The sequence below is a fragment of the Peromyscus californicus genome, unplaced genomic scaffold (assembly GCF_007827085.1).
Source record: "Peromyscus californicus insignis strain IS unplaced genomic scaffold, ASM782708v3 Scaffold_1__1_contigs__length_55948999, whole genome shotgun sequence".
Taxonomy (NCBI): Eukaryota; Metazoa; Chordata; class Mammalia; order Rodentia; family Cricetidae; genus Peromyscus; species Peromyscus californicus.
In genome coordinates, this window is record NW_026294492.1 from 693,279 (window position 1) to 711,665 (window position 18,387).

Consider the following 18,387-nt stretch of genomic DNA (forward strand, 5'->3'; position numbering starts at 1 on the left):
GAGCAGTTAGAAAAGACACAGAGAACTGCATCCTGACAAACAGGAAAAAATAAATTAAGATCATTTTGTCATCTTTTCTGTGATATTTAGGTGAAGTGTGGGCAAAATCCTTCAGTTAGCATCGGGATCTTACAAAGACTGACTCGTGATTTGAACTGTGGCTTAGTGTCAGGCTGAACATGGACCATGCTGTCATTTCCTCAGATGTTTGCACATGTACCCAGGAAAACCATTCTGTGATTTAGGTGGATAGATTTATGGGTGGGTGGGGATGAATGGATAGATAGATAGATAGGTAGGTAGGTAGATGAGAGACAGGCAGGCAGACAGACAGATGGATAAATATTGGTAGGTTGATGAGAGATAAATGCTAAATGATAGTAGATTGATAGATTACAGATATATAGATGATGTGTGATAGATGTAGATTAACAGGTGAATAGATGACAGAAAATAGATGGTGTTTAATAGACAGGTAGGTAGGTAGAAGACATATTCTATCTTTCCTCCCAACCTTCACCTGGCATCAGAGCCCTGCCATACACCCCCAGGACACATTCTTGTCATTAGTTTCTTTTTCTATTTGATATTTTTCGTTTGTGTCACTGAATCTAATATTGGAAATTTCCTCTCAGTACTTGTACTTCTCTGATTCCCACACTTGCACTTAAATATTAAATATTATTAAATTAAATAACAATAACCTTTTCATGATGTGTCTGTGACTCCAGTATTCACATGCCCTGGAGCATCCGTCATGGTTACCACCTGGGTTGGAGGCTGCTCTGTCTCTGGCACATGGCTTCTCAAATGCGAGGCTTTTCCTTCGATGTGTATCACCCTTCCTTCACTGTGTATCTATAAGGGAATTGCTCTTGAAGTTTAAAATGTGAACACTCAGGGCCCCTGGGAAAGACAGTGACGATCTTCTCTCTGGATGTTTGGAACCATGTGACACTGTCTTGTCTCAGTGTCTGGATGAACTTGTCAGAAGTGGATTACAAGGAACCCTTTTTGCCTGGCAAGGTGGATGTGGAGTCAGAGTTGGAGTTTTTACATTGAACTTTTTCCTTCTTGGTTTACTGTGCCAAGTAAGTTTTGTTCTGGTCTCAGGTTAGCCTGACTTAGACCTAAATAAAGAATGCTCTGGTTTCACCCCTGAGTTGGATCACAAATCAAAGGGAGAATATGTCAACTTTCCTTCACTGTTAAGGCATCAATGAGAGATACGCTTTTAAAGCTATCAGAGTAAATAGAACTTGACAAGGATAATCAAATTGACTGCATAGCTGAGTGAGAAATGTGAAAACACCCAAAAGAATTTTGAGATATTTCAAGAGCTCTGAAGCACATGTAATCTACTGCAGATTTCATTTAAATTCTATGTAGAAACTTCCATCACAATGGCTGAGTTAAGGCAGAACTGAAGAAAAGTAAACAAACTCTATCAGCTGTTGTTAATTAATGTCAGAAACAGATCACAGGCTTGCACTATGGAGCTGGTGGTTATGTATTCTTGGGTGCCTAGACAGGACCTTCACAGATCCACAGACCAGTGTCCTGGAGCCTTCTCAAGCCTAGCCAGGACCCACACAAATTTCCCAAGAACATGATACTTGAACCTCCTAGTGCCTATACAGGACCTGCACAGATCCCAAGGAATGGGGTTTGGGTCATTTGTTTCTGCTCTTGAAGTCACCCAATGTCATTGGATCCTTGGCTTTTGCTTCCAAGAGCCTCCTGGGAGACAGAAAGCACCATTTAAGTCAAAGTTATATCTTACTTCAAAGTCTAGCCTTTAAACTACAGTAAAAGTGTAGATGGCCCTGTTATAGGTAAAATACACCTTTCTAGAAAGACGTAAAAACTTAACAAAGGCAGTATTTGGGAAATGAACTGAGTTTGGATGTTGAACTCCCATGGTGAGTTCCCTGAAGTGGGTAGTAGTGAGCCATCTTCTCAACATGAGGCCACATGGTCCTCCTTACCCCCATCTCTGATATCCTTTTTTAAGCCAGGGTTATTGAACACATGGCTAAATGGAACATCGCCATTGTGGCTGGCTGCTTACCCTAGTCCTATATGACTGGACAAGATGCACTGGGAGTTCAGGGGTTGTAGGGACCGACTGGGGTAGGTGATGACAGGCTTAACTGGTTTCTGCTTGTGAGGCAGAGCTAATGAAAGTCACAGCATGGGAAAGGCTGCATAAGCAGGTGTGCTGCTTTCCCTGGTTCACCAAAACAATGAACATGCATGAACATTTTATTCCCATTGTGGTGTTGGAACAAAAAGTACATGGAAACTACAGGAGTACAAGGTGAGGCCAGCAGATGTTAGATAAGTCAAGCTATGCTGTACTCACACATGTTCATGTGTGCTCACATGCACTCTTGTTCATATTGGGCTACTGCACTGAGGAGGCAGCTCAGGTTAGAGTTTAGGATTAGCATGCATTGGGCCCAACGCTCCAAATGGGGGAGGGGAGATAAAATAGAGGCTTATTCTGAGAAAATTATATTTTAAAATCACCAAAGATAGTTGAATGCTCAGCAATGGTGGGGCTGCTTTGGCGTTTCAAAGCCTGGATTATTTCAGGGATGGCACTCTAATATTTATTCTAGAAACACAAAAAGTTCAAAGAGGACTGATTATTTTAGCAGATTCCCAATACTAATATATTGTTTGTTGTTTACTTTTAACAGAATCAAATTTTAATATTACCCTGTTTTTTTTCATAGAAAATTTACACTTAAGAAAAGACTAGACATGCTCCTATCTGGTCCCAGGTTGCTCTGATATTGTCTGTTGCCCTCTGTGAGGAATAAATGCCTGCCACACTCATGCAAAATGAGGTCATGAGAACATTACATTTCTAATGGAAGAACCTTAAAGAAAGAGACCCCAGCACTGTGGAAAACTGTACCTAACTGTGTCTGCACTGTGAATCCGAGGATACAAGGTCTCAGGTAGCCCAGGCTGGCCTCCAACTTTCTATGTAGCTGAGAATGACTTTGAGCTCATGATTCTCCTTATAATTTCCCAATTATAGAATTATAGGTGTATGACACCATTCCTGGCTCAAAGAGGAAACTGAATAAATAAAAACCTGACTGATAAAAAGTATACTATGACCGTCAAAGTTGTCCTCCAGAAATTAGTGAGAAATAAAGTCTGAAACAAGTGAAAGCTGAAAGTCTTTATCACCACCAGGCCTACTTGCAAGCGATGTTTATGTGGATCATGCTTCTTTTATTGTTTAATAACTTTATTCCAGGGAGATGAGCTAGACCCACTTTTCAGCTAAAATTCACAAATTTAGTCCAACATGACCAAACAGATTATGTTATTTAGGGGTATTAAAATTAAAATCAAACCCAACTCTTGTGTTTGTCTTTTATCACAGACCATGTCACTTTCAACTTGCTTTGGGTTTGTTTGTGATTCAGGAAATCAAACACAAATTTTAAATCTCAGAAGCTACCTGGAGGAGAACAGAGAAAAGAAGAAAAGAAAAAAGGCATGTCGAGTTAAGTTGATATGGAGGTCAGCCATATGGTAGGAAAGGAAACTTTGGAGAAAGGGTGGGAAAGCCTCAGGCACCAGACAAAGCAGTGGAGGTTCTGGCCAGCATCTGAAGAAAAAGATGAGAAAGGACAAATTGTACCTTTCTGAATCAGACTTCAGAAAGATGAGCATACCCAACAGGACCTAATGGCATCTTGTAGGGACTAGACTCTGCAAAGTATTTCTTTTGTTCAGCTGCGACTGGATCATTTTCTGCTTCCCTGTGGTGCCCCTAGCCAAATCTCCAACATCGGCTTTGACCCAGAGCTGAGCATGGTCCTCGGTTGTTTTTGTTTGTTTGTTTTACATTACCGTTATCTGAGCTGTTATTAATGGTACTGGCTACACTTAACTACATGGCAGACAGCTATTCTATGGTCTTTTTATTTCTTAAGCTAGAATTAAATTTGCACCAAGAATCATTTGAAGTTCAGTGAAATTGTGGCTAACACTTTAAATTGCCTTGTGACTATTTTTTTGCATCGGTATATAGAAGAGCCTTGATCGTTCTAGAAATAAAGCTTAAAGTTTGCTGTGAATTCAATAGTGGTAGTTTAGTAAAGCTAGTTATTGCCGTGAATAGAACAAAATAGCAAACAACAAAGAAACCGTGTGGGAGGAAGACTGCCTATGCCTTCATTTCCTTCCTGAAGGATAGGCAGGCACAGTCTACTTCCCTCTGTCTGTTCTTCAAACATCTTCCTCCACTGCCTCTTCAACTCCCAGTGGATGGAGAAGAACTGCTTTTTAAGGCAAGAAGAGAGAGGCATTGGAGACATGAGTCAGGCATGTGCCACTGACTTCTACTTAAAGAGGATTTCCCCTTTTTCTTTAAGGATGCTAATTTGTTCTCAAAAACATTTGAAATTTTATACAAGTACTTTGCTATTTACCTAGATAGCTGCTGACATTTTAATTTCATTACTTGGGAATTTATAACATGTTATCTGTGTGCACATCAAAATTGTGCAGTAGTTCCTTAGGGCTGATCCTCTTGTTGCCCAGCTTCCATGGAGCATCTGGACCCAGCACAGCCTGCAGAACACAACACCATCCACTCCAGAGACTATAGGAAGTGGCTGCTTCTCCCAGATGGAAGTTCTGGTGGCGTATGAGCTGATTTAGAACAGGAAATATGTTGAATCAGACATGCAAAGCTCATGGCCAGAGATAAGTTTTAATAAACCAGACTTCCTTTCAGTCAAATTATTATTATTATTCTATGCAAGATGCATTAAGAGGAATTGCTTTGGTGCATAGTCAGCCCAACCTAGCATTCTTTGTCATCTAATGAATCTCCAGTCCTGGTGAGACTACACTGCATCCAGAACAGACAGCACAGGGAACAGGTACAGGGCATGGCAGAGCAGGAGGAAACATTTGGGGCTTAGTTTAGTATGGAAATACAGGTACTGATGTGTCATGGCAGGAAGTAGGCATTACTCAGGTAAAAGGAATGACATAGAATGGGGATGCAGGCATGGGCACATGTAGCACAGGGGTACAGTGTGGCAAGGCCGGAGGGAACAGATGTGAGTGTGCCACAGCACAGGGTACAGAAGAAAATGGATAGCATATATGGAGATCCAAGTGCAAGCATGGCCTAGCACAGGCATATAGATGTGGGCATGGCTGAGCACCAGCTCCTGCCCTCTCTACTCCCTGAGGGACTCCCTTGGTGTCAGGTTGTGGCTTCTGGCCATCCTGGGGACAAAATAAACCTCCTCAATATGTTTCTGACAGAAGACATAGACCCAGTCCCCTGAAAACTCATACACAGCCTGTAAATACTTTTACCATTACGTGTGCAATATCTTTTGGTGGACTTTTGGTGGACTGAAAATTTGTGGGTTTGATGCTCTTGTAGTCCACATCCCTTAGATCTCTCCTGTGTGCCAGAGGATCAATGACTCTCATTGAGCCTAGTCCCACTCTGGTACAGCTGAAGATGAATGCTATGCAAAGCCATGAGAAAGAACCAGAAGCGGGAAGGTTGAGATGGTGAGGGATGGGGATGGTGACAGAGGAAGTAAGGACAGAGGGAAAGAGAATTCTGAGCATCAGGAGTGAACCAAAGGGAGACATGGCTGCAACAAGGGATGGTCTGTGGCAGCTTGTCTATGGTAAGCCTCAGTGAGATGAGAACATCATGTGGATTACTTAACGTCCTTGCTTTAAGATTCAGGCATATGGAGGATATGTTTTATTTTCAATAAGATTTAATGTTGTTAATAAATAGAAATAGCATTGACAATTGTCATCTCTACATATGATGTGTTTTTTGGTTGTTTGGTTGTTTAGTTGGTTGGTTTTTTGGGGGACAGGGTCTCATGGTATAGCCCTGGCTATCCTGGAACTCACTATTAAAACCAGGCTGACCTGATAGAGATCTACCTGAATCTATCTCATGAGTGCTGGGATTAAAGGCATGAGCTACCACATCCAGCTGTACATATGGTTTAAAGAGCGTTCCAGTATTTTAAAAAGTTATTCTTTTCCAGTATTTAATGAAAGCCCTTTGAAAATTCAAACAAACTCATAAACAGACTTTCATCTCGTCCTATGTGAAAGAAAAATGCCTCACATAGTGCAGCTTTGTTCAGTCATGTTGAGTTATCTCTTCAATGGCGGGGGAGATGTTGAGTGGAAATGTGTGAGATTCCATTCAGCTTTATGATACAGTCCTTCCTGCTTTAATGACAGCAATCTGTGCACATCCGTGTGGAGGAGAGGGAGATGCTGAATGGCTTCTGAAATTTCTCATTTATTGTCTGTGTTGACTTAATGAAAAGTGTGAACCAAACTTTCCACATACTTCAATCAAATCCATCATTAGAGGAAGTGGTGTTTGTGTTTCACATCACAGATCTCTTAAGGTGCTTAAAATTGGTCATTCACTTAGCTCACTGGTGTCTTATATTTTCCCATACCCACATACACTCATGACTACATACATATACACACAGACCCATGCACATACAACATATACATAGCACAGACTGACACACAGTCATGTACACACATGTACATGTACATGAATACACATTCCACACCTACCTACAAGCATGCACATAACACACACACTTTCATCACTGTTATCTTCCAGTCACACTAACACTGATATGCACACATACCAGAGCATACATATTTGGGCATACGTGCACAAACATATGCAGATACTGAAGCATGTGGATGTCAGTTTATGCAAATACAATGTCGATTAAAGACTGCTGTGAAGAAAGGTTGCTAAGATCCCCTTAACAATGTTGCTGCTTTTGCAACCCTGCAGCTGACCAGACAGAGATGTTGTTCATAGGAGATGCTGTACTGCAGGTCAGTACCTTAAACTTTAATCCTTAACTCTATTGCATCTTTAAATTTTAAACTTATTCCAATCAATCATTATCCTCAAAATTCTTCATTTGTCATTGTTCAGGTGAATGGCATTAATGTAGAAAATGCAACCCATGAAGAAGTGGTAAGTCTTACATGGGGGAGGGGTCTATTTTTTGTGTTACTTTCTTCTAAATATTTTTTCTATTAGCCTACATTTATCTGAATGTGTTCATAGACACAGTCTTAGAATTGGAAAGGAGCGCTTGAGTTAGCTAATTACAACACACCAAGGACCTTCAGGTCATCACAAGTACTGAAGAGAACACATCAGATTTTTTTTGAATTTTAAATTTAAGGGCACAGAAATCCAGGAAGCATTTGACTTACTGCATTGCCTAGAGGGTCACCTCGAGACATAAAGCAGAATCTGCCAGGCATCCCTCAGGGTCTTTCTAGTACCACATAGACCCTCACTGCGCAATAGTCTTCAGTTTCTGACACATTGGCTCACTCCAGCATCTTAGTGTGTAAAATGTATAATGTGGAGGAGTCAACTGACAGGCATGTTTGGTGGTTGCTTAAGATGATGTGAGTCAAAGGTATTTGTAAGCAGTTCACCCCAAGAAAATGGACTCAGATCATGTTGCATTAAAAGGACAAAGAAGGATGAAAAAAGATACCTCATCTTGAAGCATCAAGTCTAGTGTTTGGGCAGAGAGAGAGGCCCACAGTGCAGCCATTCAGAGAACCTGGTACCATGGAGCCTGTGTAATAAGGGCCCTTGTTGCCTTGCGTGTGAGAGAGGGGGCACATATGGAGATGCCATTAAAGTTGGATCTTGAGAAACAAGGTGGAGGAGGAGGGGAGGGAAGTACTGGCAGAGCAGGCCACGTTTACAGGGGCTGAGCAGGAATGAGGTGTGAGAACAGAGCAAGGAGGAGACACAGAGAGTTACTGAAAGAAGAGGCAGGCATGAGATTGGAGGAGACCCCCTAAGGGTCCCTCTCAGGTCTCATTCTGTGTTGCAGTAAAACTCAAATAGGCTTTTAATTAGTTAGCATTCCCTAATGGGCATTCTTTCATTCATCCTTTCACTCATCAGTGCTTTTTCAGTAAGTCAACTCTATTCTGGATTAAGGCAAAGTCCCCTCACTGCCCAGAGCTGAATTTACATGAAACCAGATGAGTAGAGTGATTTGTACACAAATGAAGACCTGCTCAGCACAAGCAACTCATTTATTTATTAATTCCTCACTCGGGGCATATATATTGCTGTTACCTGTGTGCCAGACTAGAGGAGAGTCACAAAGGGACAGACATGTTTCTTGGTCTCTAGAGATGTGCAGTTGGGCGTTAGAATCAGCTATGGGAAGCAAACTCATTACTGGCTTTCCAGACTTAGTGATTAATACTGCTATTTGTCTTCTGCAAAGTATGATTTTTTTAATGGTAAGAAAACATATTATAATTGAAAGAAAGGCTATGCATTTTATAACACTAGTAGCATTGTAAATAAAATTAAAAGTATTCATCCAAGAAACGTTTTCTTGAGTAAATGGCATGTATATTTTATAAATGTTGTTACACCCTAAAAGTATTTGACACTAACATACTTTTATCAACTGTTATGTCTACATTATTTTGTGATACAAAATAAATTAGAGGAGCACTGTTAGTTATATATGTAATCTTAGTTTGCCAGGATCATAAATTTAATAGAGATGTTCCATTTGTAAAAGACCTCATATATTGCACAGTTTTGCCCCCTCAATCTTATAGTAAATTCTAGTTTTAGTTCTTAAAGGAAAATCATCAGTTATGTTCGGAGAAAAGAATCTTTCTAACATAACTCTATCTGCAAGGTGAATCTTAGTCTGCTGATTTGAAAAAAATCTATGAATTGAGGTTGGTAAAAGTTTTAAATATATAAATATATGACTTAATAGATAGTTTCTCTTTTTTAGCACAACTGTGTGTTATAGTGCTGTATAGTACTATAGTAGCTGTGGGAGACAGCAAGTTGTCCATATTGTCATTGTACAGATTCTAAGATGTGTGGCCACTGAGAGAAAGAAAATAGATGGTTGTTATGATCCAGGCTTGCATCCATTTTAGAGCATTGTGTTACATACGTTACACGTTTTTTTATTCATCAACTCAAAATAAATTTTAAAGAATTATAATAAAATGAGCTGATGTTTTTTTGAAGAATGTAAATAGAAGAAAATAAGTAATAAAAATTAAACCAGAAGTTATGAAATGGAACACAGGAAATAATGCAAAAGTTAAAAAAGGAAGAAAGAAAGAAAGAAAGAAAGAAAGAAAGAAAGAAAGAAAGAAAGAAGAAAGAAAGAAAGAAAGAAAGAAAAAAGAAAAGACAGCTTGTGCATAGGAGCTGTCAATCACACAGCCATGTTTCTCACCATTACTCCAGCTGTAATCAAGATAACTGGATGCTTTAAATATCTTATGACTGCTCAGGGAGACTTGGATCTAGACACAGATGCTTTGAGGCAGCTACTAACACAGAAGAGACTTCATTCCAGTCACAACTGTTACGGCTGCTACACAGTTAACAACTTCAGGATACTCTGCTTAAGTCATGGCTACTTTAGATACCTGCCATGGCTATTTGATTTAGCCATAACAGTTTCCGAAGACCCTGGGATAGCCCAGCCACCCCCACACACATTGCTCCAGTGATTTCCCTGTAGCTGTTCCCAGTCTGGGGGTGAAAAACCCCTCCCCAACTCATGACTGCTAATGGGCATGTGTGATTGACTGTATAAACAGTTATCCTCTCACCTCTCATGGTAGCAGTCCACCAGACCTCCCCTCTGTACACTGTCCTCCATTGCTGTACCCTGTCCCCACTGGAGTCTTGATGATGGGTAGGCTAAGCTGAGCGGATAACAGGAAGAACAGACAGTGTTCGGGCTTCCAGCCCAGACATTCTAATAGCCCTTAGAGGGTGGATGGAGGGTTCTGAGTAATTAGAAATGAGGTTCCAGAAAGCTGGGGTTTGGAATTTGGAGTGATGAGACTATAAACACTATGCAAGTGCTGAGGACACGAAAGATGGTAGAAAGGCCATCCCTAGCACTGGAAGATCTAGAGAGCGCTGGGACTTACTTCCTCTGGCTGCCAAGGAATTGTAACCCTGAGTGTGGAGGACCCTGACACCCTGAGCTCTGACTTGGTTGAACTTCTCTTTGTGTATCTGTGATTTCAATCTGAACCCCCAGTTGATGGTTCACACTGCCCCTGTCACGCCAATCATTACGCTGCTAGTCAGTGATGCATTTGATTCTACCAGAGACATTAGGAGAGGAGAAGACATGTAGATGCATGCTTTACCTGTGTGCAAGCATATGATATACGTGCAACTGTGTATGTGTGTATATGCTATAGGTAGAACTTCCTCCTCAGATAAACCTTTTGAAAACCTTGAGATTCAACAGATTATATGCAACCCGTTCTCATTATTTAGGAGACTGTCACTTAGTGTCAGCTGAGGGTGGATGCTAACCATATCTGCAGAACCTGTCCTAGTGACACCAAGGTTAATATTTAATTTAATAACTAACTGGGTGTTGCCCAGCAGGATTGACTCACAAAATTTACCATTATAGTCAGTTATGAACTGCCGTATTATGTGATGGTTGTGTTGAAATAAGCAAAGAAAAATACCCACACTTGAAAATAGTCTCATCTTTGTTTGATTGACACAGAAAAGGACCTGCTACTTTGAGATGTAAAGAAAATATGAAATTATTAAAAATACACATCCAAATATAAAAATGCCCAAATGTAGTTATTTCATGCCTGATAATGATGAATACTCCAAAGAATGTCTTCTTAGATAATTAAAATGCAATTGTCTAAGTACATGAGTAGACAGAAATTGTGTGATGCAAAGAAAATGAGAAAGTGGAAACTGCTTCAAAGTTTATAATTATTCACAGAAGTAAGACATTTGATTTTCCTGTGGCTAGACCTTGTTCATATTTTACTTATAATCTGTTTAAGCACAGTAACTAAGTCAAGCAATAAAATTCATCTGATTGAAAGCAGCAAACCCTAGTGGATGCTAGAATCATATCTATTTCCCAACACAAATGACTAATAATTCAGCATCACAGTAAAGCATGCTGCACCCAATGCCTGCAGCAGCTAACATGAAGTGGGTAGCTACTAAAACAAGACTTAGCTGTAGCATGCATATGGCTTCTAAGTAGAAGTCTGTGTTTAAAATAAGCCAGGGTGAAAAAAGCTAAGTGAATGCTAGAAACTAGATATGAAAAGGTATAATCTTGGTTCTGATATGAAGTCACTCAAGGTGATTTTTTAAATATACCTATTTATTTAAACAAAACCAGGAAATTTTCACAGTTGTAGAGGATCTTGGAAGACGAAGTTTCTTGAACCAGTGGGAAGGAGTGTGGTTGAATCCACAGGAAACCCAACTGAAAACACAGGGAAGGGCTGGTGTGTGATTGTTTTTTGTTTGTTGTTTGTTGGTTTTGTTAAGGAAAACACAAACGGACATCTGTTCACCTCAGGCATAACATACCACAGAAATTTTTCCACCTGTCTGGTTGGTGAGCCAATGAGTGTATTGGGGTTGCTTAGAAAAAGGTAAGTGGCTCATGGAAAGCTGCATCGGCATCACGTAAGGCCCACCTCAGCACGGGCAATGACGCATAAAACAGATATGCCCAACCTGCAGGCAGCTCCTCCAGAGAGGTTTCCTTCTCCCTTTGCTACTTTGGAGAGAGGACTTGTGAATCTTGTCCCTTTCTCAACTTGCTGGGCCTTGTAAGTTTCCTTTGTTTCCTGAGTCTTAGAGCTTCCTTCTTCCCCCAAGAGAGAGTATTTTCCTTAAAGGGAATAGCTCCAAAGCAGTGGGATTTGTGGAAGTGTACTTGAAAGTTAGGAAGCATCAGCCAGTCCAGAACTGATAACACAAAGAGCAACAACAGCCAACCCCACAGCACAGAGCAGGCAGCAGGGTGTGCAAATTTTGGCATAACTTCTTATTGGTGGGAAGGAAAGTAAATGTCTCTTTAGATAGACGGATGGATGCATGGATGGATAGATGGATGGATGTTAAATAAGATTTATTATATATAGCTGGGTATGTCAGTACATGCCTTTAGGTGAATTTTTGAGTTTCAAGCCAGGGCTACACAGATAAACCCTGTCTTGAAAACCTATAAATAAGTAAGTAAGTAAGTAAGTAAGTAAGTAAGTAAGTAAGTAAGTAAGTAAGTAGATAGATAGATAGATAGATAGATGATAAATTGATTGATCATATAGAGTTAAATTAGAAAATTAGATTATGAAACATTAACTTTTACAGATACATTGAAAACTATTGTTGAGAATGTAAAGTTAAGGGAGTTAGTAAAAGAAACATCATACAAAACAAACAGAGATGTTTTCTGAACTCTGGCCAATCTCAAAATGAACATCGAAATGAACATAATGGAGCATTAAATAAAAATTAGATTGCTTTTCCCTTAAATGTATTTCCCAATTTACTCAGAAGTTCAAAGCTGCCTCCTTCCTCCCTGCCAAACACATTGTACTCACATCACACTCACATTTGTACATGACATGCATAGGCACACACTTGTATACAAACACACACACACACACACACACACACACACACACACACACACACTGATACATACTGCTCCTGTGCACTCCCATGATCACATGAAACTATTAAGATGATAGTTCCAAAGTGTTACAAAGTGTTAGTAATTTAAGGACAGGATGAGTTTTAGGTTAACAGACTCTTGGCTGAGAGCATTGGGTTCTCCTGTTTATGTCAGTCAACTTCCAGAGTTTGTGTTCTTTGGCCACAGTGGTGCAAATGGGGGATGTCTCGGCCCTAGACACTTTTTACTTGCTGCTGGGCTGGGCTGCAGGGAGATATCCACTTGACTGGAAGTTAGTGTTTGAAGAAAGGGCTTTGATATGTGAAGTAGAGACATTAAGTGTATGTCTGATTTTGAAAGCCAGAGCTTAGAAGTGAGTGTTTGGAAAGTGAGGTTTGCTAAGGTCAGGCGCCCAAGGATGACTTCTTCAGGATGCAAGCATTCAGAAATCAGCATTAATAGCAGGGGTAACCAGATAGGAAGATGGGTACTGGAACACACAGGAAAAGACTGATGGAGAAGGAGCAGGGATCAGTCAGGTTGAAGGTATCTGGGAGGTCAACTTACGTGAGCTGAGGTTTAGGAATTCTACCTTACTAGACTAGATATAGTGAGGAGATCTGAGAAGGGCAGACATGAGGAGGAACTAGAGGGCAAGCCAAATCTTAACAGCATTTTGCTGTGGACAAAAAAGTACAAGTGCCACAGGTGTGCATGGAACACACCTTCGAGATTGTTTCTGTGGCACAAGGTACTTTGACATGGTGCTATTCAAGGGGAGGAGCTCAGCATAGAATGGATGTGTTGAATAATGGAGTAAATGTTGTGCAGCTTTCAGAAGGCTGATGATTGACTCAGTCTGAGATGAAGAAAAATCAGATCCTTGTGAGATTTAGAGTGAAGCCAGACTCGAAGGTGGGAACACAGGCACATCCTGCATAAACATGGAATGAAGATCTCTATTTCAGCGGATGAGTGAAAAGGAGGGGTATAGTATTGGAGATGCTCAGAGAGAGGAAGGAGATGTCATCTTGGGAAAGAGGAGGGCCTAGATTCTGAAGTGTTTGTATTCCTGAGAGCTTAGACACTCACAGCCACTACTTCAGACCAGGACGAACCTGAGGCATTTTCTCTGGCTAGATTATACAGCCTGGGTCACTTTGGTGTCTCAGTTGAGATGGGGCAAAGATTGGATTTAAATCATTTAAATCAATTTAAGTTGGTGTGACTCAGCTTGGAAAGTAGGATCACTTGGAGACTGTGTGGTCAGTTCACAGTGAGCATGCCCTTCACACACTCAGATGTGCAGGGTAAAGATGAGATGAGGCTCCATGAGCATGGCTCTACATCAGCCGAAGTCCAAGTTGGCATGCTGCTCTCACCTCTATAAAGTCCTAACTCTTGGTTTCTGTGCTCAAAGACACTGACAACTCATATAGGAGAAATGCTCAAATTAAATTCAATCCACTGGGCTCTGCCGTCAAGAATGTGATGTATTTACAAGGAAGTGAGCTAGGGTGTTTTCCATGGAGATTCCATGTAGCTTTGTCTCTTTGGGTGATAGACCCTTCCAGACCTTGTACCAATCTGATCTTATACTCAGAATGAAGAGAATGGTATCATGGATGCCCCTTCTGCCTCTTCTACAGATGTTGTGAACTCTCTTCAATGCTAGGTGTAAGAAATGGAAGAGACTAAAAGTTCTTTCAGTTAGTCAGAATGTGAAATTTGTGGTAAATAAATGCACACACTCACACTTACATATACATATTTCCAGACATGGACTCTTGCTTATGCACTTACACCCTTGTACATATGCTTACACACTAATGCACATATATACACATTTGGACATACCTATTTTTAAATTAATTTACCTGTTCCCCATATATTTTTCAATTGCTTTGTTCATACAAATTAGCTAAGAATATATGGAATATTTGAAGTAGTTTAAGCCACAAAAGGAAGCCTAGCATAGGTTTCGCCCAGTCAACAAAATGATCCTTCTTTGAAATGTTTTTTAATAAATATTTTTATTTTATAATTAATTTAATTTTACATATCAGCCATGGATTCCCCTGTCCTCCCTCCTCCCACCCCCACCCCCGCCTTCCTCCCCAATCCATCCTCCATTCCCACCTCCTCCAAGGCAAGGTCTCCCCTGGGGATTCAGCCCAGCCTGGTAGATTTGGTTGAGGTAGGTCCAGTCCCCTCCTCCCTGCACCAAGGCTGATCCCATGGGAATAGGAAGAAGCAGAGTGCTAGAGAGGTCCCCAGAAATCCACAAAGATACCTCCACTATAGACTACTAGCAATGGTCGAGAGAGTGCCTGAGCTGACCTACCCTGGTGATTGGATGGCCGAACACCCTAACTGTCATGATAGAACTCTCATCCAGTGACTGGTGGAAGCAGATGCAGAGATCCACGGCCAAACCCCAGGTGGAGCTCCAGGAGTCCAACCGGCAAGAGAGAGGAGGGATTATATGAGCTGAAATGTTTTCACATTTCTATGATATAAACCGTTAAAACAAACATATATAAAAAGATTTTTTAATCATAAAAGATAGCATGAACAATATTAAAACATTTCTTGTGTCAGAATTATGAGACACAGCTAGGTGATAACCCTGGGTAGGTAGCAGCTTTTAAACATCCAAGAAAGTTTTTTTTTTAATCTATTTTCCACATCGGAGTTTTAAAGCAGGATTAACATAGGAATTTAAACAAGGAGGTGACAGAGATGGATGAGCAAGTTTATAAAAGGAAAAACATGAGGCACTGAGAGAAACACAGTTGATAACAGCAGTTGTTAGCAGGGTTCCTGCTTTGAAGACACCAGGCAAAGCCTATGAACCAAGGATCAGTGAGAAGATCCTAGTGACAGACCCACTCTGCAAACCTAAATCAGGAACATTCCTGAATCAGACACATGAGACCCAGAAAAGCCAGAAAATCATGAGCATGTGATGTTTGTTTTAGGCAGAGAAGGTATTCTGCCAGAGTTCAGGGCATGTATCCATTAATGTGAAAGTTGAGACAACGTGAGTAATCTCATGGTGCATCACTCCTACATGTCACAGGTATTGGTGGATCCAATTGTGTGGTCACTAGGCAAATGGGGCCCAGTGAATTTTTACAGATAAGGCCAAATTTCCCTTGAGATCAGAGACAGGACTTTTATATGACTTTCTGGAAAGAGAAAAACATCTTTACGTTGGCCTGGAAGGTTGAGATGGGAATGGTGGTGAAAAGTATGCATTCTTTCATTACATTTTAAATACGTTTGTATCCAAAATTGTGCAATGAGTCTTCTGAAACTGCCTCATGTCGACCCCTACAGAGCACCCACTCATGTCCCCAGGCATCTGGGGGACTCAACAGATCTGGGGTCCCAGAGTCCTTGCCTTGGGTTGTCATCCATCCTTGCTTATAGGCAGAGTACTTGTGTCCCCTTGGAGGTGGGGCCCTTGGGAGGGGATCATAAGATCATGAGAGTGCCTCTCTCCATGGGTGAACATACAGTTCTCCTGCTATAGGACAGTGAATATGTCATGGGAATCAATCCTGCTAACATGCCAAACTCAGACTGCCAACTCCAGCACCCAGACCTTGAGAAGGAAATGTGTGGTGTTTGTTTGCTGTGGGTCTGGATAATCTGAGAAGGCAGCTTTAGGTAATCACATGTAGGGAATGTCCCAGATGGTATAGAAGTATAAAAAAATTAAGATGTGGGATCCTTTCTAAGAAGGCTTACCTGTGAGGACATGACTAGAAACCAGAGATGAGAACAGCAGCCTGTACCAATGGGCCCAGAGAGATATGTACTACAATCAGGGACGTGGCTCAAAGCAACTGTCTCCAGGGAACAGCAGCAATCACAAAAAGCAACTGTGGTTGCTGCTGACAGAAGGAGCTGCTTCCAGCTCCTGTCAGTGTAAGGCAGGGATCTGCCAAGGGAGAAAGAGCTGTAGGTCACTGAGAACATGGCAACATCCATGGCCAATACCATTTTTTTCTTGCTCCACACACAACCTTTGACCTAGAAAGGATTGCTAGTAGGTCAAGACCTTTGTCTCAACCGTATATTAACCTGACAGATCAGAGAAATGTGAGCATTTTGAGATTTAAGAAATAACCAAATGTGTCCAACCTTTAATTAAAATAAAGTTCTTGAATATTTCAGGCTACACTCTTCCAGATGGCTCTTCTACTCTCAAACAAAATTATCTATCAAGATACATATAAATATGTGATCATATAAATATGTGATCACAGATTTTAAGCCATACTTGCTTCAAGCCACATTGCTGACGAGCTCTGAAATTCATTAAAGAGATTTAAATTTCATTTTATTTAATAATTCAACAGGGAGCGCACACACACACACACACACACACACACACACACACACACACACACACACACTCAGAGCAAACTGACCAGGGTGCAGATCTACAGGACCATTGTAACTTGGCTGTGGGGAGTAAAGAGTGCTGCTCAAGGCTGTGACAACCTGAGTTTCACACATCTCAACCTGTCCCTGTTCTTTGGAACTAACCTACCCTGGGCTCTCGGGACATAAAGTATTATACTGACTGTCCACGAATGAGCCTTCGTGGCCATCCTCTGCCCACTGTTAAGCATCTGGTGTCCAGTGATAAGGTATCTTTGGGTGAGATTTACAAAGCCAGCCCTTTGCTGAAGAGAGAGGGTACAGCTAAGTTGTCCTTTTCTCATCCACTCCTGGATTCCAATTGCCAAGGAAAGACAGTGACACTTTCTTGGACTGGCCAAGGACCAAATGCTGATGGGTCACCTTCTGAGATATGTTCCAAGCAAGGAGGAGCTCCTCCCTGCTCAGTTCAATATGTTTATTGCTTTGTGTGAGGCCTACTTCTTCTGGTATATTTGTACTAATAGTACATTGAAGATAGAGGCTGAACATTTAGGGTATGACACCTGCCTGGGGCGGGGGGAGTGATGTGCCCCTCCCTGTGCTCAGTTTGTGTGCCCTTATCTCCCTTTGCTTGGTTTGTGTTCCCTTATCAGAGCATCACGTAAAGGAGTACTGTGGGGAAATAGCATCAGGTTGGCTCAGTCTCACCCTTGGGTGGAACTTTGGAAAGTATGAGGCAAGTTAATAGTCAGAATCACATAGACACAGGAAGAACATACACCTGGCATCTCCACAGCGTGGGTACTGTAAAATCCTGGTCACTAGTGACAACAATAAGGGGAGGGACATCCAAAATCCATAATGATGGTAGGCAGGGTGGGGGTGGGGTTTCAGCAATTCCAGTAGAAAGGAAGGGTGTATGAGGTCATGGTCCAGTAATGACCTAAGGATGTTTCATGGAGGTGGCCTAGAGCAGGCTGTATGTGGCACAGGAAATCTGGTAGGCACAGAATGTCTGGTATGTTTAAAAGGTCTGGCCAAATCAAGATCTGGTCAGCTCAGAGGGTGTGAATCAGATGGAGCCGTTCATGACATAGAAGAATGTTGATGTTGGGAGCCAGAGAACATTTAACTGTGTCTCTTCATTCTTCAGTCCATCCCCCTGCTCCACCAAGAGTTTAGACCAATATTCCATACTGTAGCTGTCCAATAAAGAATTGCTGAGGGTGATGTATGAAGAAATTGGAGAGCAGAGAGAATATAGGATTTTTGTCAGGAGTACACAATGGTAACAGTTCAAGGAGACAGCTGACGAGCCTCAGATGGTGAAACTTTGTCATCACATATGTGATGGAGCCCAAATAAATCCTAATGAATAGATTTATAGGATGTAGACCAATAGTGTTTTTAATAAAAT

General features: G+C 41.2%; 1 protein-coding gene across 3 annotated transcripts in view; it reads left to right on the top strand.

Moving 5' to 3' along the window:
• Nucleotides 1-18,387, top strand: part of Sntg2 (syntrophin gamma 2) — a 199,415-nt gene that overhangs the window by 81,612 nt on the left and 99,416 nt on the right. For all 3 annotated transcript variants that reach the window (XM_052745735.1, XM_052745733.1, XM_052745734.1), the window contains exons 5-6: nt 6,857-6,900; nt 7,004-7,045. In XM_052745735.1, the coding sequence (XP_052601695.1) occupies nt 6,857-6,900; nt 7,004-7,045 (86 nt within the window). The remainder of the gene's footprint in view (nt 1-6,856; nt 6,901-7,003; nt 7,046-18,387) is intronic.